At 38.5% G+C, this 22,567-nt stretch overlaps 2 protein-coding genes across 5 annotated transcripts in view; both read right to left on the bottom strand.

Moving 5' to 3' along the window:
- DPY19L3 (dpy-19 like C-mannosyltransferase 3) overlaps window positions 1–299 on the bottom strand; it is a 34,228-nt gene extending 33,929 nt beyond the window's left edge. For both annotated transcript variants that reach the window (XM_062007624.1, XM_062007623.1), the window contains exon 1: window positions 99–299. The gene's annotated coding sequence lies outside the window, so the exon portion shown is untranslated. The remainder of the gene's footprint in view (window positions 1–98) is intronic.
- Window positions 300–2,355: 2,056 nt separating this feature from the next.
- Window positions 2,356–22,120, bottom strand: ZNF507 (zinc finger protein 507). Of its 3 annotated transcripts, XM_062007387.1 has the most exons (8): window positions 22,054–22,120; window positions 16,825–18,956; window positions 15,640–15,745; window positions 12,207–12,321; window positions 9,665–9,769; window positions 6,383–6,517; window positions 6,199–6,248; window positions 2,356–6,117 (listed from the first exon to the last, which is right to left on the bottom strand). In XM_062007387.1, exons 2-8 carry the CDS (start codon window positions 18,949–18,951, stop codon window positions 5,885–5,887), a joined length of 2,871 nt encoding a protein of 956 aa, XP_061863371.1. In that variant the 5' UTR covers window positions 18,952–18,956; window positions 22,054–22,120; the 3' UTR covers window positions 2,356–5,884. The 3 variants fall into 3 exon arrangements, with proteins under 3 accessions (XP_061863371.1, XP_061863370.1, XP_061863372.1); XM_062007386.1 differs by having other exon boundaries at window positions 2,356–6,248; XM_062007388.1 differs by lacking the exon at window positions 9,665–9,769 and having other exon boundaries at window positions 2,356–6,248.
- Window positions 22,121–22,567: the final 447 nt, after the last annotated feature.

The raw sequence follows: 22,567 nt of genomic DNA, 5'->3' as shown, positions 1-22,567 counted from the left end.
GGCCTGCGCGGCGCAGCCCGGGCCGGCGCAGCACGGCCTGCACGGCGGAGCCGCCTCGCTTTCCCGTCCGCATCCCCCGCGGCGGGGCCGATACTTGCCGGCGCTCCGAGGGCCGCGGGTCGCTGCAGCGGCTTCTCCTACCGGTGCTGCCTGCGGGGAACTGCCGGGTCCCCGCCGCGAGGAAGAGAAGGGGCGGGGGCGGCCGCGGCGCCTTTTGTTCGTCTGTGTCAGGCGGGGCTGCGCCGCGGCGGCGGGCAGAGGCGCGCCGGTGGGCAGGCAGCCGCCGCCGGACGGGGGAGGCCCGCGCGGGGAGGAGCTGCGGGCTTCGGGGAGTGGGCGGGCTGAGGGCCGGGGCCGGGCTGCGGTGGGGCGGCACCTCCCTCCGTGGGGCCCGGCGGGCGCGTTCGGGCTCCTGTGCTGCTTTCGGGCGATGCGGGAAAAAAACCGTACGGCGGGGACAAGGTTGTTGGCGAAAGCAGAGGTCACGAACTCCTCCCTCCGCACCCGAGGGGGTTGCTCACATGCTCGCGGGGGGCCGGGGCGAGGGCCCTCCTCGGGCTGGGACAATACAGCCAGCGAGGCAGGGGGTGATAGCGGGCGGGTTGGGCTTCCTGGGACGGTCTGTCCGTCCCCACCGGGCGGGAACTGCGGGAGTTTTGGGTCGTGCTGTCCCACTGGGATCAAATGGGCATGGAAGATGCTTTTCTAAAATAGAAACGTTGAATTTATTTTTAGTGTGGCATTCCCCCCCCAGTAGATGTAGTTCCAGCTACACGTGAAGGGATTTTAAATTAAAATCCTAAACGGCGCAGGTGTATTTTGTATTCTGTTGCACTGTTTCTTAATTAACTGCAGTAACAACATATGGGGGGAAAGACCTTTATCTGTGTAGCAGTAAGGTAATGGCAACACCAAAGTTTTTTACTTAACAGGTACAACCTATCATTAAAATAATTCTTTCTCGTAAATGAAGGCCAAAGGCATCCTGGGGTGTGTAAGAAAGAGTGTGGGCAGTAGGTTGAGAGAGGTTCTCCTACCCCTCCACTCTGCCTTCCTGAGGCCACATCTGGAACATGGTGTCCAGTTCTGGGCTCCTCAGTTCAAGAAGGACAGGGAGCTGCTGGAGAGAGTTCCGCACAGGAACACAAAGATGATGGAGCATCTCCCTTATGATGAAAGGCTGAGGAAGCTGGGGCTCTTTAGCTTGGAGGAGACTGAGGGGTGACCTCACCAATGTTTACAAATATGTAAAGAGCTGGTGTCAGTAGGATGGAGCCAGGCTGTTTTCAGTGATGTCCAATGACAGGACAAGGGGCAACAGGTACAGGCTGGTACAAAAGGTTCCAAAGAAACATAAGGAATAACTTCTTCACTGTGAGGGTGATGAAGCACTGGAACAGGCTGCACAGATGGGTTGTTGAGTTTCCTTCTCTGGAGACATTCAAAACCCACCTGGGTAAGTTCCTGTGTGACCTACTCTAGGTGGTCCTGCTCTGGCAAGGGGGTTGGGCTAGATGATTTTTCGAGGTTCCTTCCAACCCTTAAGATGCTGTGGTTCTGATGTGGGTCTTCTCTTTATTAAGTTGAAGTGAGCAAGGTATTTTAGCCCAGGGAATAAGACAATACCTTGATGCCTCATCCTACTACAGATACTTTTTTTTTTTTCCCCGGGTTTTGCATTAGAGAAAATGTGAAAAAGCTGTACAACACAGCATTCTGTTACATTGCATCTTAACCCATTTGTAGTTCCATCTTTTTTTTACTTCTATATCTTTGGCCCAGGGCCATGATAGTAACAACAAAATGAAATAAAATAGCCTGTTTATATAAATGTAAACCATGATAATACCAGGAATGGGTACTTGGCTGGTACTTTCTCTTTTCTCTCCTTGCCCAGAAACAGCAACAGAATTAACTTTTTTTTTTTAACTAAAAAAGATGTGAAGGAAGGCTCCAGCAAGGCCAAGAAATATAAAGCTTTCCATTTAAATTATTGAAAATTTTCCCCTAGCTTCATTATGAGTTTTGCAGGTGCAGTTCTGTCCTTCAGTATTGTCTCATGCAGACTTAAATGTATTTTGACTTAACAGAATCATAGAATCATAGAATGGTAGGCTTGGGTAGTCTCATATTCATCAGTACAAGTTTTATAAAAGTAACTACTAACAGCATTCAAACTATTAACTTGACACGAGTGAGAAATGGCAGTACAGTACTTCAAGTACTTTTTGATTTAACCAGATTCCCATGTCTCTGAATACCGCTTCAGTGTTTGAATCTTCCATATTCATATAGGTCAAATAAAAGTGACTAAAGGGTTTAACAAAAAAGTTTATTACCAAAATACAATATTAAAGTCAATACGTGACAAACTCCTGTAAAGCAAAATAAATTATTCTAACATTGTACAGTATTTCAGAAGGTAGTTGAAGTAGTACTACAGACTTTGCTTCATAGTTCCAAACAGTCGTCTATCAGGAACATAATGCTAGAGAGAGCTTAAGGCATGCAGCTTAATGTGCTGGATAATTTTATAAAATGAAAACTCATCCTATTTAATAAGATACAGCATCAGAATTAACTGCAGTCTTTACATGTCAGTTTCTAAATTTTTTTATCCTTTGGCTATAAAAGCAGTGCCATAGTGTTACAATACCTTTTCTTAAAAAAATACATGTACCCATGTCCATGAATATCAAATGCAAATGTAAATTTCTATTAAATATATCTTAACAAATGTTACTTTGAGCACCAACTGTACATTTAAAAAAATGATTAAATAAGTGCTTCTGAAAGAGGAAAATACAACAACTCTGACTGAATCTCACTCTATTTTTCCAGGCCAAGCGGAAATTGGAAAGATGAAATACGCACCTATTTATCAGTATAGTCTAGTATGAAGGAAATTTTCTCTTTAGTAGAAGTATAGGCATTTAAAGAAAAGCTGTAAGTTACAGTTCATATCACATAAAACCTAATTTAAACACACAGCAAGTGAGTAGCTGATCAACTGATAGTGCTGTGACAGAAGATCCAAAAAGATTTGAAAAGCTTTAAGAAAGAGGAAGAACGCAGTGTTGTTGACTTTGAAATGTGCGTAAAACCCTTACATAACATGCAACCGAGCCAACCATACACTTTCTAAAGCAGATAACCTGAGAAATAATTTGCTTTCAGAAAAACTAAATCTATAATTACTTCACATGCAGAACTTCTGATGAAGTCCATGAGAATTGTGAGTGGTAACTAGTGGCAAGCAGCATGGAGAAAGTTAAAAAAAATGACCTCTGTGCATATGGGAAAGGGTTATTTGTTGGCATGTGTCAGGATAATGGTTTTTAGAGGCAACTAACATTCTACTATTTTATAGGAACACATGGTCAAAAAGAAAAAAGCCGCAAGATGGCAAGAAACTGTGAATAGATGCATCCTGCTTAGTAATCCCATTACAGTAATCCCATTACAAGAAGTCCTGGTGCATTATACTGAATGCTGCAAGTGTGGCTTGCACAAGCACCAAATTGTTAATTTTGATTCAAGCTTACTTGCTTTCTAAGTCTTGGTTCACTGCCGCCTCCTTCTTAGCTTATGAATGCAAGTTTTTTGCCTTTTTCACTAGCTGAGCAACTTTGACATCATTATCTCTTTACACAAAAAATAACAATGTGTCAAAATATCGCTTCTGTGAATACTGACCAATAGTTTACCACTATTGTGGATCTCATCATACTTTTAATTTTTTCAACAAATGGAATCTCTGAATGAGAAAGTTGAGATATATTTCAGATAATGTACTGTCTTCACATGGATTCTATATTGAAGTTAAAATGTCAGTGTCTTAAATAAGACAGAACAAGTCTCTAATTGAATCTGAGATAATGTAAATAAATAATGCTTTTCAAATGTAATATCCATCTGTAGGAGTATGAAAAATAACTTTTAACTGAAAATGATGTATACTTACTTCACATATGTATTTAAAATACTTCAAATATGTGCCACAAAAATGCTTTGACATTATATTCTCATCAATTTTTAAAGTAAAATGTGTACTTTTTGTGAATTTATAAACAAAATAATAGATATTTAACCCAAAAGAACAAGTCAAATTGAGGAAACCACTTGAAAACAAAATACATCAGATGTACTTGGAATCTTACGTGTCTCTACTCTGGCCTTTAGATTTTGTGCTGTTTCATAATGTACAAAACTTGATTTCTTCTTCTGTTTGCCACTTCCAGTTAGTGGTAGCATGATAGGCTGTACACTACATATGCCACATTCTTAAGATTTATAGCTGTAACTTATTTCTGCTAGCAGAAATGCATACTTAAAGTAACCATGAAATACTGTTTTTTAAAGAGCAAGTAATTTTTCAATTTATGAGCTACTAAAAATCAAGTAACTGCATCCCCATATCAGGAACTAGGCATGCTTCTGTGCATCTGCCATTCATTAAAAGCCAAAATACACACCTGAACTAGAAAGTTTAAATCTGGCCACTAAAGGCCTTCTTTGGAAGTATTACTACTTCACTTGGAAGCAGATATTTCAAACAAAATGTCTTCTATTGCAAGCTGCTGTTACTGTAAAAAAAAAAAAAAAATCCTGTAATTTTAGAAGCTTGGGTCTTTGAAAGTGAGATTTGTACGTGTTTCATAGAAAACAAACTAACTCCTAATTGCCTTCATGGATCCATGTTATATGCTGTAGTAAAATTTGTTCAACAAGTGACTGGATACAGTTTTTGCTTAAAATATTGTTTGCTATTTAAACAAAAATATTGTTTTTCTACAGGAAGATTACTTTCTCTTAAATGTATTATTTCTACAGTTACAGCTCTGCCAAACAAATCAGAAATTTCCACAGCCTGTGGGATTTCAAAGAGCTCCAAAGCATGTAGGCGTTTACCCAAGTCCCACTTCATGCTCACCTACATATTTAGGAATCTACATAGGCTTAATTTACATCTCTTTGAGGCAATTATTGTTAATATCTTGCTCTCATTAAAAAACATTGCTCATATGTACTGCAAAGGAATCGCTACAAATTAAAAGTGACATATGATAAGCTTTTTTTCATTTTAAAAATAGTTCTGCTCAATGTGTCAAGAAAACCATTAAGAAACAGCAGGTCATTATTATAAAGGATCTTTTACACATTATCAATTCAAAAGATAGCAGTTTTTAAGTTAGCATCCAATCAGACAAATAGTTACTAGCTTCTCGGCTCCTCCTGAGCTCCCGCTGCTGTAAATTGATGGAAAGGATAGCAGTCTTGTTGGAGGATGACATGGAGTTTGTAAGGCCTTAAAAATAGACTGGGAAAAATGAAATGCCTGTGGGTGCATGCAAGTGTACTCATGCCCTCGCCCACCTACCTCTCTCTACCTTCCAGAATCCAGGCTGTAGGGTTTATGAGATCATATTGTAAAACTTTTACCTGGTCTGTTGCCTGTTTCAAAAAAGGGGGTTAAAAAGTTCTTTCCTGAAATACTTGGAAAACAAAGAGGGGAGAAGAAAAAAAAGCTTTAAAATTGATACAAAGCTTTCACACCTTTGGGTTTTAATGTACTGTACTAATACATTATTACTGACTAGTATCTGACAATAAAAGGAAAAAAAAAACCCCAACAATCCTACATTCTTGGCACCATCTAGGGAAATAACAAGTTAAAATGGATCATTCTATTCCCCAGTCTTTACATTTATCTCCTAAATGATTCATCAGTCCCTGGTTAAAATATTGTACTCTACTGAAACAAGGAGTCAGGATCAGAAATCAAGTTTTTCTTGCAATTCTTCTTTTCAGCAAGTTTCTCAGGCAATAATTAGCAAAGAAAGAAAGAAAGAGAGGAAACCCTCTCTTTAACTTACTGCTTCACCTAATTTGTGCTCTGAGTTGTGCTGTGGTCCTTATTTAGAATGATGTTTATGATCTCACCCTCATGTTCTTTCATATGATCGAGCAGATTTTCTTTGTTGGTAGACTCAAAACCACAAATGCAGCAACAGAAGAGAAGAACACAGTATTCTGTGCCAAGGTGGGTTAGAGTGGAGTTCTTTTCTAAACTGCATGAGGTATTCATCAAGTTAGGTTTTTCATTTTCATCAGAACCTGAAATTTCATTCATTGTCTGGTTAGTAAACTCTGTAAAAGACACCAAGTTGTCTGAACTTCCTAGTATAGGTACTGTACTTTCATCCGTGCCTTCTAGTAAGGTTTTGTCAGGAAGCTGTCCTTGAAACCTGAAATAGTAATAAAAACCAAAACAGATATCAAAACACACAGCTGTTGCTTTTTGACTGGAATTTTATTTTGGATTCGAGTTAGGTCCTTTAAAAATTCCAGATGATAGGGCTTGATATTAAATCAGACATACCTGCTGCTTTGTGAAATTGCATCATTAATAGCCTTGTTCACTTGTTCATAGTTATAATTTTGGTCACTCGCATGTTTCCACATGTGGGACTTCAGGGATGGAGGATGGCTACATACATAACCACAGAGAGAACATCTAGGGGAAAAAAAGTGGAAGAGGAATGAGTTTCTAAATAAAGTTAAATTTTATTAGTTTAGTTATGGATTTGTTCTTCCAAAGCATGAGTGAAGAGGGAGATAGATGGCAATCCTCTTCTTGGTCCCACTTTTCAGTTCCTAAGTAGTTTGTTACTTTGCAAAGTTTCATCCTCAAATAGAAGACTATTTATAGGGTCTGAGAATTTTTAAGTTTTATTTTTCTGTATTTTTAAACAACTGAATTTAAATCTTACCTGTTTGGCCTGTTAAAACTGTTTAATATACTGCAAAAATGCAATAGTTCTGATGACTGCAGAAACATGGAGTGGTATCCAGTGGGCAGGTAGGCAGCTCTCTTTGCCATTGCTCTGAGCCAAGCAAGAGCTGTGTCATTAGCACTGGTAATTTTAATTGAGCTAATCAATATATTATATTGTAGCATATATTATTTATTTTAGTTGATTTAAGGATCACAGAATTGTTGAAATTGGAAGGGACCTCTTGAGATTGCCTAGTCCAGTCTACCCGCTCAAGCAGGATCAGCTACAGCAGGCTGCTGAGGCCAATGTCCAGTCAGATTTTGAGTAACTTCACAAATTGAGACTCAGGTGCCAACTTTGTCTATGAAGTTTTCCATCAGCTTGGGTACCAAAAGATTTCCTTATGAAACACTGTCTTATATGGTAAAGAATAAAACCTATAAGAATAAATCTTACCTACATAGAGCTGTAGCGTATATTGATGGACACAAATAGCCTAAAACAGATCAGATCCCGTAGGACTTTTTCCATATATGAACATATAAGAGGAGTTTTTTTTTCCCAAGTGTTTTCTAAGATGCTAAATTAGTCATCTCATCATGAAGGAGATGAGTGATACTGCATGACATCACTCTGGAGCAGAACAGTACTCATAGTAAAGACGACATAGGTCCTTGTCTTTTGAACAGGGAAGCTAGTTTGCTTAGCTACTTGCAACTTTCGAAGTCTTCAGTTTCTGAAACCACACGGAAAAGATCAGGATCAAATCTTCTAGAAACTGAAGGTGACTTTGTTCTAATAAATTATAGCTTGGAATGCATCTCAGTCTATCTCATTCCTCAGTCTTAATGTCTTCTGCTCAAGCAATGTGTTACACTATGACGAGTCTTTTAAAATGACTACTATACCTCCTATACCACTAAGTTTTTGTAAATTTTTGTGATCTTTTCAGAAATATAATCTGGAAACATGAGAAGGCCTACATAAAACAGTGTTACAGACTGCAATTCAGTAAGGCTTTACCGCTTCTCTTAATGACAGTAGGATATAGTTCTTAAATGCCTTGCAAATAATCATATGCAGGAAACCATTTCTGCTCAGCAGAAGATTGTGGAGGACAGCAAAAATAGTGACCACAAGTTAGGTGAAGGCATGGTACATTGCCTCGCTTATGTAGCAAGATAATTCTGTCCTGCTGGGTAATAACAGGCATATCTTTTTAGTTTACCTTTCTCCATTACTTGATTTGGAGCGTACTATCCTATTTTTCTGTTTTCCTTCTATTTTGAAGCCTTATAAAGAAAATGAATGCTTTCAAATGTAGGTAAGTTCATTCTCAGGTTGAGAATCGTAGCATTTCTAATAAGGCTGTTATAAAATAATGGCATAATTAAAACTAAGACAAAAGGCAGACCTTAAGAGACCTTAAGAGTTAAATTTACAGATAAAATTAGGCCCAAAGCATTTTTTTTTTTGTAAAATACAAAGATCAACAAATAATTTCATTCTATATGCACATATATTCCACTAATCTTCTTATATTTGTGATTTTCTTCCTGTGCCACTAACACAGATTCATCCAGTGGGTTGGTAACACAGTGAGTGATGCAACAGTTTAGTGTTTTGTTTTTAACCCCTTTAAACTAATGTACTTCAAAAAAAGAGACTGTAATTAACTCAGGTGATTTACTAATGAGATTTACTTTGCTGGGGATGATATCATGAACCAAATGCTGTTGACTGCTTTTAGCATATAGTTCAAATCAAAGACCCAGAAACTCAATGCTACACTTCATAATCATACAGTTAATGTGTAGTTACAGGATATGCAAGACATTCCTAGAGAAACAAAATAATTTTACCATAGAGTTTAGTAGTAGGACCTTTTCAATTATTAAACTTTATTGTTCATGTGTATCCTAAAGTGATCTACTGAGGAAATTGCTATCTTGCAGCTTGTGACGGAGTATTTCCTTGGGGATGCAGGGACCAAAGTGTGGAGGTTTTCAGTAATCTTCACTAATACTAACAACAGTTAGAAACACCGAATGAAGTATGACAGCAGAGCAAATAGAACTTAGTGCTACTAGGAACACTTTGGGGAAAAAATGCAGTAGAAAGACTTTGAAGTTGTAGAAGCAGATTTTCTCGAGACGAAGAAACCCTTTTATGAATGTTCTTTGATTCTTTCTGCTGCCTTTAAAGTCTTCCACTAAGAAATGTTCAGAATATTCCTGATTTTCTTTCCTTTCTCCCAGCCTTTATTTTTTGTTGCAAATCAGTAGCAATGAATTGCAGATATTTGTGCCAACTTTCTCAGAGATATCTATATTTATATATATAAAAACCCCACACATACCTATGGACAGACTATGAAGGACATGCCTCACAAACATAATGACTATTCATACTAATTCTTAACTAGAGCAGTGAGATGCCAATCTGCATTCTAACTAACATGTATATGCAACAGCTATGCCCAGAGTAGCATATTTAATAAAGCCAGAGAACATTCCTGGGTATTGCAATTTAACAATCTGTAACGTTAAATGTTAGAAGTGCCCCAGCATAGTTTTGGCACATGCATTCTCCCAAATAATTCAAGGCATGCACAGTCCAGAAACTACTTGCAATAGGCAGTTTTAATGCAACCACCCCATTCTGGAAAGAAAAAGCTGAATAGTGTGCCAGAGGGAGGTCATGGACACGTTCAATTAGCTAGCACAAACATCACCTGAGAATGCCACATAAAATCACTTTCTCAAAAACAAAGTCACTGGAACAAAGAAGGAATCTAGGAGGTGAAAGAATAGAATCTGAACTATGTATCTTAACATAAAATTATTGCTATTAGAGCTTTTTGCCAAATCAGAACTGTTACATACTTGTACTGTTCCATTAGCTGCACTGCCTGATGCTCCTGGGGGTGACGCCTCATATGGCATTTCAAGCTATTCATATTTGTGGTGGCGAAGTCGCATACTTGACATCTAAAGAGATAACAACAAGTAAACTAATCTGACAATTAACTGCTAACACTGTTCCAGAAATAAAAATCTAAGAAAGCGAAGTCATCTGGAAAGACTGAAGACTAAAAACATTTACAAAAGTCCAAGTGATGACATTAAGTTTCAGTTTTTGGACTGAGAGAAGCTTTTGCAGCTTCAAAATGCTTCTACTTTTGAGCAAGAATCACTAGGCGTCTCGTCTATGTTTCTTTCTGATGTGTCTTACATGCCTCTACTGAAGTTGGTAAGCACCATGAGGTATAAAGGAGATGTGGATGCACTTGAGTGGATGCAGCTCTGATGCAAGCTCCTTGGCTATGTTATGCAAAGGCAGAGTATGACCATAAGAACCATAGGGGACAGAGTGTATTTAGAAGTGAGTCTTTTTTCTTGAGAATACCTATTCTACTTAATGCAACAGCTGTGTTTCTCATGACATTTTAAACACTAAACTACCTATTTAGTAATAAACCCTCTAAGTTTGAGAGCATTATACCTGAAACAGAAGTCAGGGATGAGATCAACACATTTAGATTCAAGTGCCCCGAGATAAGTGTGTCACATCATATTGATTTTTTTTTTTTTTTTTTACTTCTGTCACATATGTTTGTATAAAAACTATGCCTCAACAGTCTGGATCGAAATTTACATGGATTTACTTCCCGAAGTATTACACAAAATACTATGCTATTCATAAAGATCAATATACTACCACACAAGCTTCCTGTTTATAACATACTGAAAAGGAAACCATCAAGCTCAGCTAAAACTTTGTTTATTTAAACTTTAATTGTTTGTTTTTTAAATAGTAATAACATATCAAATATTTACTGAGTCTGGTCTATAGTGTGAAACAGTTTGAGACTGCAAGATACTTGGGATTACTCACTTTATTTTTACAGGACTTAATTGTAGAATATTAAATTCCAGAAGGTATCAAATCTACAGAAATATATCATTGGAAGCTATACAGTATATTTTTCAGAAATTTTTGTCAAACTACTTATAAAACACGTTTCCAGCTACAAAAATGGCAGCAATATAGTAGGTTGCTATCTGATTCTATGAAAGTCTTGAGGAATACATGTTTCAGAAGGAGAAATACCATAAATACTGGATCTTTATGGTTTTTAGGCTGTGGGTTAAGGATCTTACCAGGTCTGCAGATTTGTCTAAGAGTTTTATGAAAAAATAATAAGAAAAGCAAGTCAGATGAGTAGGCTTAAATTCAGTATGCAGCAGTTTGTATCACCAATGGAAAATTTTCAAGAGTTCCTAAATTAAACAAGAATCTAACACCAATTCAGAAAACTGTCATATTTAAGGTGCCCTACAGTATCTGCTGTTCCAACCCCACTAAGTAACAAATAACAGTAATAGGAAAGATTCTGAGGAGAGGAAAATATCTATTTTTATTCCACATTTGCTCTCTGAGCAAACATCTTGCAAATTTTTTGCTAGGATTACGAAACATCTTTCTAATGCACAAATCAAAATACAACACGTCTTTTGGGTTTGTTTATCCAAAAGAGAAAGTCCCTGGCAGAGCTAAGCATTTTAGGGTGTTGAGTTTCCAGAACTTGTACTAAAAAGATGGAAATATGCTATCTCAAAAATTCTATCAACTCAGATCTATTTTCTAGCCACTAGAGAGGGACAGAGATCCACACTGAATGAGCATAGCTTGAATTTGCAGGAATTTATGCAGCAACCAATAGAAAAATGCTGATGGGGACCTGAGCTATAGTATTACACTTCATTTTAGATATCAAAGTTGCTATATAAATCCATAACACATCCTTGTAGAAAAGTTATAAAATCTGATGCTGAGTGTGATAATGTTGTTTGAAACCTGTGAAAAAGATGAGGGTACTAGTGAAGAAGAGCAAAATTTTGACCCACTCTGTAGAAGCCAATGGGCAAAGTAGCAATACAACAGTGCAGGCTGCCCAGGGAGAGTGTGGAGTCTCCTTCTCTGGAGGTTTTCAAAACCCATCTGGACACGTTCCTGTGGACCTGCTTTAGCAGGGGGTTGGACTAGATGATCTATAAAGGTCTCTTCCAACTCCTACCATACTATGATTCCATGAAATCCAAAATGAATCTAAGCGTGCAAGGAGTTCAAGCAATGTTATAACTATTACACAAAATTCAATATTACAATGAAATGATTTCCCTTTCCACATCTGAATGCTTATGCAGTAGACTGTTATAGTAAAAGATGAATCCTGGAAAAGTTAGCAAATCTTAATTACATAGTTTGAATCAATGGGTGGCTCCTTCAAATTTGTAGTAAAAATATGTAATTGAAATTCTTTAACAATATCTTCAAAATTACATGAGCCATTAAGTAACCTTTGTAATTAAAACAAGTAAACCCAAGCACGTGGCATTAGCCAGCAATAATTGAGACACTTACCTATATGGCTTATCAGAGTTATGAATTCGTCTGTGATTCCGTACACCAACATAAGTTGTGCTTGTGTAGTCACATACATCACATCTATACAGTTTCTGAACTGAAGACTTATTTCCTATATGAAGGAAAATCCATTATTTTAGAAAGTTGTTGAATTTTGTTCTGGAGTTTCCTCTCGCTGATGCTGGATTCCAATAACCCAGACTGAATCTTTTCATTATCAAAGTGACCATTAAGAATCTTTACAGTATAACTCTTTCAAGTAAACAATGCAGAATAAACCAGTAGAATGAGTCATGCAAAATGGAAGCTCAACTTTTCACTTAGATTTTTTTCCCATAGGTAGATACTAAATACATAAAGTATGTAATATAAAATAAATAGCAATCTGAATTCAAAGTCTGTACCAAGATAACATGAAAAAAAAATCCTATTTTTTACTTCAAAACATGACACAGTGCTCAGTCTTGTAGCATTATAATAAAAAATAATATGGAAGTAATACATAGCATACAGTCTTTGCAAGGAAACCTTAAAGCCAAACATATCAGCTTCTTTACTTCAGTATACTCATAGAGTAGAATTTATTAGGGTTTTTTTTTTTAATTTCATGTAAATTATCAAAACAATCTTAATTACATACTTGGGGACTTTGGAATGTATATTTCTACAATTATTCTTTTGTGAATGCACGTTCATGTAGAAGGCTTCAAATGAACACAAAGACACTTCCTGGGCTGCAAATCTATGGGACAGCAGGGGTTGTGTGAAGGTTAAGCTATTGTATGCTCTACTTGAATGGGTTTTCCATCTTAAATCCCACAGCTTTAGAATAAACTGTTTCCAAATGTATTTTCTGCTACAAATTTGGTATTTTATTGGGCAGGCAGCTTAAAACAAACAGTATCTAATGAGATCTTTAAAGCATTACACAAACATGTTATCTATTGCATAGTTATAAGTGGCTAACCACCCAGTAGCACACACTTAGGAGCAATTATTTATACCAATTGCTACTTTATATTTATTCCTTCAACCAAATGCACATAAATTATAATACATCATACAACCTCTTGCTGTTGCAAAATAGCAGTCATGTCCCCTGTCCCCTCCACTGGCTTATTTCTTTTGGGTTTGGGGCTTTTTTGCTTTCTGGATGGAGAATATCAGGTCTCTTAAAAGTGAACATGGAAATGACATATCTTTGTTCTAGCAGCAGTAACAGGTGCTCCTGTAATGCTGCTTATTACCCTATTCCTTCATTATTAGACATTTACAATCCGATCATATCCAGTGTCATAATGCTCCCTTTTAATTTATTGTATAACCATGATGAATAAAGAGACTTTTAGGACTAACTATTTCATAAACAAGAAATGAAACTGTTCCAGCTCAGGCATCTTTCACATAAACAGATGCTATGCCATAAACTTCTTTGTTTTGTGTCGCTTTATAGGGATGACATCTGTTTGACAAGAGATTGCTGTACTGCAGTGGTGTTGTAATTTGATTATAAATTGGTTCTGAAATAATTTAAGCATTCCACAGTATGAGTTAATAAAAGTTTAAAAGAAGAACTGGTTTCATTCAAGCCACATTACTAAATTTCATGTGTGTTAAACAATCAATTAAACAATGGCTGTAAGTAACACTTTTTGTAAGATAATAATGTGCAAAGAATATTTTAAAAAAATCTCTAAACTAACTAGAATGAAAGCAGGCAGTTTTCTTTCTTGAACAGGGGCTCTTTCATGGAAGTTAAAAATCGAGATACAAATTCTAAAACTACCTTATTAAAATATACTGTTTTCAAAAGCAGACATCTTGATTTTGTCACCTTAACAGGACTTTAGCTCAAAAGGTATTTGCCAAAATCTAACATGCTTCAGGTGTTGCAAGGTAGTTATTCCTGTATCATGACATCTTTAAAAAGACTGATTTAAAACAAACAAAACATTGTCAGAATAGTCCAGTCTGCACTAACCAGCTAAACTTAATGATGTTTTATTTCCTATCACTTCCATTGAAACATTTATGCGATTCCTACTGCAGAAAAAAACTAGTACTTAACAGGGAACATTCCCACTACCAGTGGACCGTTCTTAGCCTTTTTTCTGTCTCTCCCTGACTTCAGATGTCTCTCTCAGGCTTAGGTCTTACAGATATAATAAGCACTGCACATCAGTTTCCTGAATTAAAATGCCTTCTGCATTGATGAGAGCAGAAGGACTTGGGAAGGGTCATTTTACCTGAGATTGGTAAGGTAATTAACTTCTAAGTTTCTGAAGGCCAGCAAAAGAAGCAGCATAAGCTCAGAGAACAGAAGTCAAGAGTTTAAATCTCCCTGTATTCTGACATGTACCATGTTGCTTTGGACAAATCCTTAATGGTTCAATCCACCCACCCTGGCTCATGCTGGCAAGTACCTACTTCACAAGTAGTTTCATCAACTTCAGTGATTACTTTTGCACCCACTGATCAGCTGGAGAGAGAATCTAAGTACAATTATAGTGTACATTTTGCTATTTAAACAAACAAGAGACCATAGTTAGGACAGAAAAAAGCTATGTGCACAAAATGGAAATACTTCAGCCCATAGTTTTCAGAGGTGATATAATTACTAGTATTTTTCCACAGTGCTGTAAAATTGCAAAACGCTGATAATTACAGTGTTGCCTTCAGAGTGAAAATGCTGTAAATATTTTCAGTAACTTTAAGTCACCTAAGAAGATGCATTCAAATTGCAGTAATAAATATCATGCCTCCAGGATACTCAAAAGGATTTTAAGGTCACATTTTCTCCTAAACTTAAAAATTTGACTAATTTTTCCCAGTTTCACTACCTTAACACATCAAGGGTTTAGGTTTTGTTGTTTTTAAAACAATCACTATTAAATTATAAGCAGACACAGGTTGTGTTCTTAGAATGCCTTACATTTGCCTCTCTAGGGCTAAAATAAATTACTCATTTTAGACATTATCATAATTAAACAGAAATTTCTAAACACTGTATAGACAGTATGGTATGTATATGCTGACAGCACACTACCACAGTGAGTTTAAAAAAAAAGCTTTCTTTTGTTTACTGTAGGTGATTTGAAAAATACCATAGGCTACAGAAGGAAGAAAAAAAAAGGTTATTTTCTTAAAAATTCAGATTAATACTCCACACGAGTTGCTTTTCATAAGAAGAAATATAAGCACTTATTACCGGGGCTAAAAATGACTTACCTACCATTAAATGTCAGTAAGATATCTCAAAACTGACTATGCTAGGTTTTGCATGCTGAAAAGAACAGACATTTAAGGTTATGAGCAGGCATGAAAACATTTCTGCATGAATGAGATCTTAAACCCAGCTTTATACAAATACAGCAAACAGAAGTAGTGTTAGGAGTGACTCTGTAGTTTTAAGTGTAAATATAAACAGTACCTTCTCTTTCATCTACTTCATTGGAAACTGTTACTTTGTTAGATGTAGCTGTTGAAAAGATATCTGGAAGACTGTGTTGTTCTCTTTCATGATTTCGCAGTTGGCTCTGAAAAAACAATTTCCCACATTTAAATATACACTACAAACATACACCGGTCACTTTGAATACTGCAATCATCTGTGACATGACAACTCTTATGAAATGTATGTTAACATACATACAGATTTTCCTTTGGTAGTTTTACTAGAAACTAGCCACAGTAAATAACATTAATTAATAACATAAAGGATTGATGAGAGTCACTGAGAGGATTATATGATTTACGTTTATTTAGAAAACAAATGTCCTTCTCTCATTCCCATAGAAGAGTGGCAAACAGCTATTATTGTACTCCAAACAGTATTAGATTAGAGGTTAGGGGATGGCTTGTGTTAAAACTCAATTTTCATATTACCTAGTGAATTAAAAATATGTTATTCCTATTTCTACTTGGAGAGGAGTGAAAGAGCCTTTTCTAACCTACTTGTATATTTTGAAACTAGGACTAACCAGTAAATGCACTGCATTTTCTACAAAAGTACAGCTAGATACACATGCCATCTATTCTATATTCCTGAGCACTGAGCTCAGTACACAGGAACACATCAGCACTAATGCTTACAATAGTGTTTGTAAGAATGGCATATTATTCTGCTCCGGTGTGTAATCTTTCAGATCTAAGATCTACAGAACATTGAGACCAACAAAACAACAGAGGGGGAAAAAAAAAAAGAATTTTTGCTTCCAAGTGTCTCATGCTATACCGTGATTATTTTTGCACACATTCACAACTAGCAGGCATGTTTGAGCATTCTTTTGAAGTTTCAACTACGAAGCTCTCTGACCCTTCCATTTCTTCCTGTAGTTGCTACATTTGGGCAGAAAAATGACATGCTATTAATATGTCCGTATAATGGCTCTCAGGAAAAAAACTTATGTGAGGAAGCAAGTTTACTTTAGTGGATAAAGCAGAATAATTACAGCTGAATTGTGTACTTTGGAAAGTGCTGCTGGCAATAATCCTCTATTGTGATGACAATGAAGCCAGACTGAATTAAGTTAGAAAGAGGGATCACCAGCTATTTAAAATGTAGCAAAATAGGTTATTTAGCTATTATATAGACAGGCAGGGGAAAGAACTTTACCTTATAATGAAAGGATTCTTCACATTGCTTGCACTGATACATTCTTGTTTTGCAGTGGTTGATCATGTGGCTCTCTAAATCCTTACTATTGTCAGCGATGTGTTCACAGATAGGACACTGGTACGGCTGCCTCTGACGATGGACTCTCAAGTGTTGTTTTATGTAGCCCTTATTACCACTGCTATAATGGCACAGGCGACAGCGGTAGGGTCGATCTACATTAGGTATATATTCTACTAGGTTACTCCCAGGAATATTTGCATCAATTGTATTTTGGCATTGTGCGTTGTCTTGTAATTCTTTCAGAATGTCATCATCAGAAGCATTCTGGTCTGTTCTCTCCTTCAGTTTTTCAATGACAGTGAGTAGAGACATACTGATGCCCATTTTAATTGGTGCTTCTGATAACTCTGGCCTTTCTTTCTGTATCTCAACTATTGCACATTCACTTTGGTTTAAGCCACTAAACTCCTCTGAAGGATTCCTAAGTGAAGATACCACTTTAGAATGAGCCATGCACGGGCCATCAGCTTCAGCTTGTCCGGCACCTGCATCCACAGTATCTCCTCCAGTCAGAGCCCTGAAGCTAGACCTGGTTAGCTCTGCAGCTCTGATAGGCATTGTAACGAGGGCTTCTGCAGCTAATGAGTGGAGTCGTAAAGACTCTGAATTTGTTCTTCTTCGTGCAGGAGGAACATTTTCATCAGCTGTTATGTTTTTATTAGAGTTTAATTCATGATCCTTTTTCTCTGAATTATTCCATCCTATTATTACTTCTTGAATTGCTTCTGAACGATAAACTTCATCAGGTTCTTCACAGGTAACATGGGACTCCTCTGAGATTAATTTCTTTTCTGTTTCAATGTCATTGTTCATCAAGAAAGGCTTTTGTAAAACACTTTCTTCAGCACCTGGCAAACGCTCTACTATTACATTAATGTGACCCTTTTTATTTGGACTACAACTGATGATTTTCTGTGCTGATGAAAGCAGACTATCAGTTATCATATTATCCTGTTCTGTATCTGAAACAGTTTCCTCTAAAACTTCAGTAGAAGGAGAATGCACTATAGACTGATTTAATATTTCTTCCTCTTTTACATTTGTTCCTGCTGGCGATTTACATGGCAGTTGCTCAGAATTGCAAATCTGAAGTTGAAGAGAAGGTTCGCTGTGGATATCAAGTTCATTGTTTTCCAAAGAAAGAACAACTGTATCCACGCTATGAGGTGTGTGAGTTACAACAGTCTCTGAAACGTTGGTAGCTTCATTTTCTTCCTCAAAGATAGGATAGGAGCAATCAACCTCACCCGCGTGTTTCCAAGCGTGTGTTTTCAACATCCTTTGCTGACCACAGGTGTACCGGCAAATTAAACACCGGTACATGCCATACTGCTCGTAAGTATACCATTTTCTCCTACCCATTTCAGGCATATGAGTAGACTGAGTTGTATCTTTACATTCCAGATTTCCCATCTGATCAGTCCCTGATTTGACACTTCCTTCCACTGGCCCCTGCAAAAATGAACTTGCAATATTTACACATTGCTGCACTTTTGTCTGGATGCTATTTTTACCATTATTCTCGTGGTAATTTTGGAAGTGGGATTCAAGTTCTTCTTGGCTTTTGGAAGCAAAATGACACTCTGAACACATTAATATGACTTCATTTTTCTGCCCGTGTTCTTTTATATGTTCTTGTAGTGTTAAGAGAGATGGTGATAGAAACTTACATAGACTACACTGGTAACAGGTCATCTTTTTTTTGCTTTGTGGAAGACATTCAGTCACAAAATAACCCGCTTGTAACTCTTCAGTCTTTTTGGTAGCAATAACGGATAGCTCAATTGCTTTAGCTGGGATTTCACAAAGATCATCTACATCAAAGGACTCTGCAGAAGCACTAGGATGGGAACGTTTTTTCCCTATCAGAAGGCATCTTTGAGACTTCTCACTTTCAACTATTTTGCTTAGTTTCTGGATAACGTGGATTAGTGGGTCAGTTTTACATTTTCTCTGATCTTCACTGTTCTGCAGCGTTGGGCCAATGACTGTTTCAGAAATCAGCACAGCTTCCTGTTCCCCAATACTTGGCATCAGTACTGCAACAGTGCTCCCCTCTTCCATAATACCTAGGAGAAAGTGGTTTATAAAAATATAAAATGTATACATGCACCGTAATAAAAATACAACCCAGCACTGTTTAGATTTCTCCCTCTGGTAAATACGGAAGCCTAATTCCACAAACTTGATAAAAACTTTCAGAATGGCTATATAAACAGCCAAACATTTTGAGAGCATTCAGTGGGTAGTGTAGATAATATTCAATACAGATGGACAGAATAATTCCAATACAGCCCCTAACAGCTTGCTTCCAAGTTGTACAAGAGCAAGATAAATATTTTTCAAGTACAGGCTGATTAGCATTGTTACAGCTATTGTCTTTTTCTTTACAAGGACTACACATTTGAATGCAAGATGCTTAAACATACCAATCTGCAGTAACTGGCATATTTATGTTTAAAAGCCATGATACGAGATTAAAACATATTCCTAACACTCTGATACACAAGTGTGTCCTAAAGCAAACAATTAATAAGCAATCTTTTTTCCTTGAAGTTTTGGGAAAAGAAAGTAATTCTGGTATTTACTTGCATTAGTAATTTTGCTGTGACTATGTCAAAGACCATTCAAATTTCAAATCATACTTCTCATTGTAAATGTCTTTTTCTAGAAAAGCTACTAATTGTAGGGAGAATCAACTGGTAAAAAAATTATAAAGAGTATTTTTTTCTGTTTTGAGGGAAAGCTAAAGCCAGTAACTATTTCCACTTACACTTCCTTAAAACATATTTAACCATAAACCACAGGCAATAATGTGGTACTGTTGGACGTTAAATTAGAAGCCAATGTGTACAAATTTACATGAATACATACTCTGTGATGTGGGCAAAGCTGTGGAGAGTGGGGTGGAAGAGCTGGACAAAAAGTCTTACAGTGAAATTTTCTTCTGAAAAAAAGTCTAAAAATAACCTATTCAAGTTCCACTATATATACATACATATACTGTACACCCAATATGCATTTTATGTACTACGTATCTAAAATTCAGAACCTAAGGAGATGACAGATATTTCTTTTACCAGTCATCCTTGTAAATGTACCACAGGTTTTTTGACTTGGATTTTTTTTTGTAAGAATGATACATGGCCCAAACCAGAACTTCCAGAGCTGGTCCTAAAGACCCATGACATCCACTCTTTTCTACTTCTGGATTCAGTATATAGCAATATAATGGCAAGACATAGGAGAGTGGGTTCTGTGGTCCCCCTTTCCTACTACAGAAGAATTCTAGGCAGAAATACTTAAGCTACCTTTATTTGCCATTCACCTTACAATTCAGGTTATCACCAGAATGATCAATATAAGCAATGTTAGTATCATTCACATCTCATACACTCATGTGAAATATTTCAAGTCGAAAATGTAGCAATCTTTCATTAAAAAAGACAAGACTACTCTCCTCAATGTTATTAATTTTTCAGGGTAAGTTTGGAGATTATTTACTTGGTAATGGCTAAAATGTACTTTAAAACAACCACAAAAAATTATGAGTAAAGCCATAAGGCAGTTGGATCCATGAAAACTGCTCTGCAACAGTAGATCAATTGTAAGGGATAGAAATGAAAAATAAATATATTTAACAGAAAAAGTCTAATTTTACATAAAAGTATACCAAATACCCTGTTCATTTCAAGTTCAGTATCTCATTAACAGGAATCAATGTATGTATCTACAGTTACTATTAAACTGAAATATCTAATAGTTGTATTTTAAAACATAAACCAGTAGGTGTGCCATTTTCTGTTTATATTTTGTGTTTGGCACAGTGTATTAAATGACTGACTCTAGTCTATGTGGCTAAGAAAAATGATACCCCTTTCATATAATAGCTCCAATTGCATATTAACTGAAAAGAAAGTTTTTATTTGAAAACCATCATCGTATTTAATTATACAAAAATACTTTGCTGTTTGTTTCATACTTGATCTAGATGGGCCTGCTTTAGTGGGGTGGTTGGACTAGATGATCTCCAAGAGGTCCCTTTCAACCCCTATCATTCTGTGATAGAGGTCCTACACAGACCATACAAAAAGCTGCCACATGTGTAAAAAGTGAAAACAAGACAGAGTACCTTCAGATGTGTTGATTTTGGATGTGTGTAGCTGATGTAAGTGATCAGATGTGGTGGTATGTAACTATGGTGGTATACATGTGCCATGTCATTCTTTGTTTAGAGTAAGTTTAATGCTTATTACTGCAGACACGGCCTTTTAGAAGTATGATATGAATTGTACACAAATACTGCATTGCTTTCACTAAGAACAAAGATGATTCAATCTCCCATGACATAAAAACTTCAGTGTGGCAAATGGTTCTGCCAGCACGTACCCTTTACACGACCTACACACTAATTAAACTTAGGGGTCCAGAGAGGACAAAGGGGTCCGAAAAGGAAGATCCAGAGCAGAGAAAACGGCTCTGCGCTGGAGCCGCCTGTTCCACCTGTGCCAAACACCCACTGCAGCAGCAAGGCAGAGACAGGGTGAAGTGCCTCCGGGTCTAGGAAAAGCCAGCCACCGCTTTGCACAACCACCCGTGTCCCAGCGGCCGCTCCGATCACATCGCGGCTCCTGAGGGCAGGGAAACCTCACTCTGCGATGCCAAATGTCACCCCCAGACAGCAGAGCCCCTGTCCCGGGACTGAGGCTCAGCCTCAGACCCGCGACACCTGCGCTCCCCGGGCGGCACCCGCTTTATACCGCGCAGGTGCCGCCGGCCCGGCCCTGGAGCAGCGGGCCCTGCGCCACGGCGGGAGCGAGCAGCGGTGCCCGCCGCTCGTGCGGCCGGAGCTGGCTCGCGGGAAGGCAAGGCAAGGCGATGCGGTGAGGAGGGGAGGCTGGCGGTCGCGGCCTGGGCCCGGCCCAGGGACGGGCTAGCCGGCGGCAGCAGCAGCAGCAGCATCTGCCCGCGGCACCGCACATGGGCTACGGCGCGCCGTCCCGGCGCGGGGGCCTGCCCGCCCGCCCGCCGCCGCGTTTCGCACCCTAGCTGCCGGCCGGCGAGCCGCCGCCCGCTCGACCCCGGCGGCGCCGAGCCCGCGCTCGCTTTTTTACCGGCGTTGGAATGAAGAAAAAGGGAAATGAATTCTTTCCCTCCCCCCCTTACCTCCGGCCACCGCTTCAAGATGGCGACGATGGAGCCCGTATCACGTGACTGGCGGGCTCGGGTCAGGTGACCGGCGGGTGGGCGCTGCAGCGCGCCGCCGCCTCGGCGGCGTTGCCCCGGAGACGCGAGGGGGCTGTGAGGGGCCGCCCTGCACTCCCCACACAGCGCTCCCCACACAGCGCTGCCCGCGGCCGCTGCCCGGCGCAGGGTGGGTGTAGGTGGCTTCCATTGCTCGGTTTATCGCGCTCACGCGCAGAGACCCGGCGGCCACGCAGAGCCTCTCCTGAGCGCCTAGCGCGGCTGAGCGGGTGCTTTCTTTAGAGTCTCGAAATAACTGGTGTTAATCTCGTCGCTCCTGCGCTTAAGTGATCTCCTGGCTCCTTGCCTTTGTCAGGCTGGAGTTCACCAGTATTCCAGTATCCACTGCCAAGCTCTTCAAGAAGTAGCATAGTCTCGCAAAAGGTTTTTCTTTCGGCACAGTCTGCGAGTGGAAAACACCCGTAGCTTAAAAAAA

The sequence above is a fragment of the Colius striatus genome, chromosome 14, assembly GCF_028858725.1.
Source record: "Colius striatus isolate bColStr4 chromosome 14, bColStr4.1.hap1, whole genome shotgun sequence".
In the NCBI taxonomy this organism is placed as follows: domain Eukaryota; kingdom Metazoa; phylum Chordata; class Aves; order Coliiformes; family Coliidae; genus Colius; species Colius striatus.
Note: the sequence above shows the minus strand (reverse complement) of the source record. Positions and strands in the feature narration are given on the sequence as shown.

Bases quoted from the DNA above. Each gene is read 5' to 3' on its own strand.
- ZNF507 (XM_062007386.1), bottom strand. From the start codon at position 18,951: ATGGAAGAGGGGAGCACTGTTGCAGTACTGATGCCAAGTATTGGGGAA. The intron at 9,770-12,206 runs GTAAGTGTCTCA...TTATCTCTTTAG, and splicing joins AACTCTGATAAGCCATATAG to ATGTCAAGTATGCGACTTCG. The intron at 6,518-9,664 runs GTATGTAACAGT...TTTTTCCCCTAG, and splicing joins CAGCTAATGGAACAGTACAA to ATGTTCTCTCTGTGGTTATG.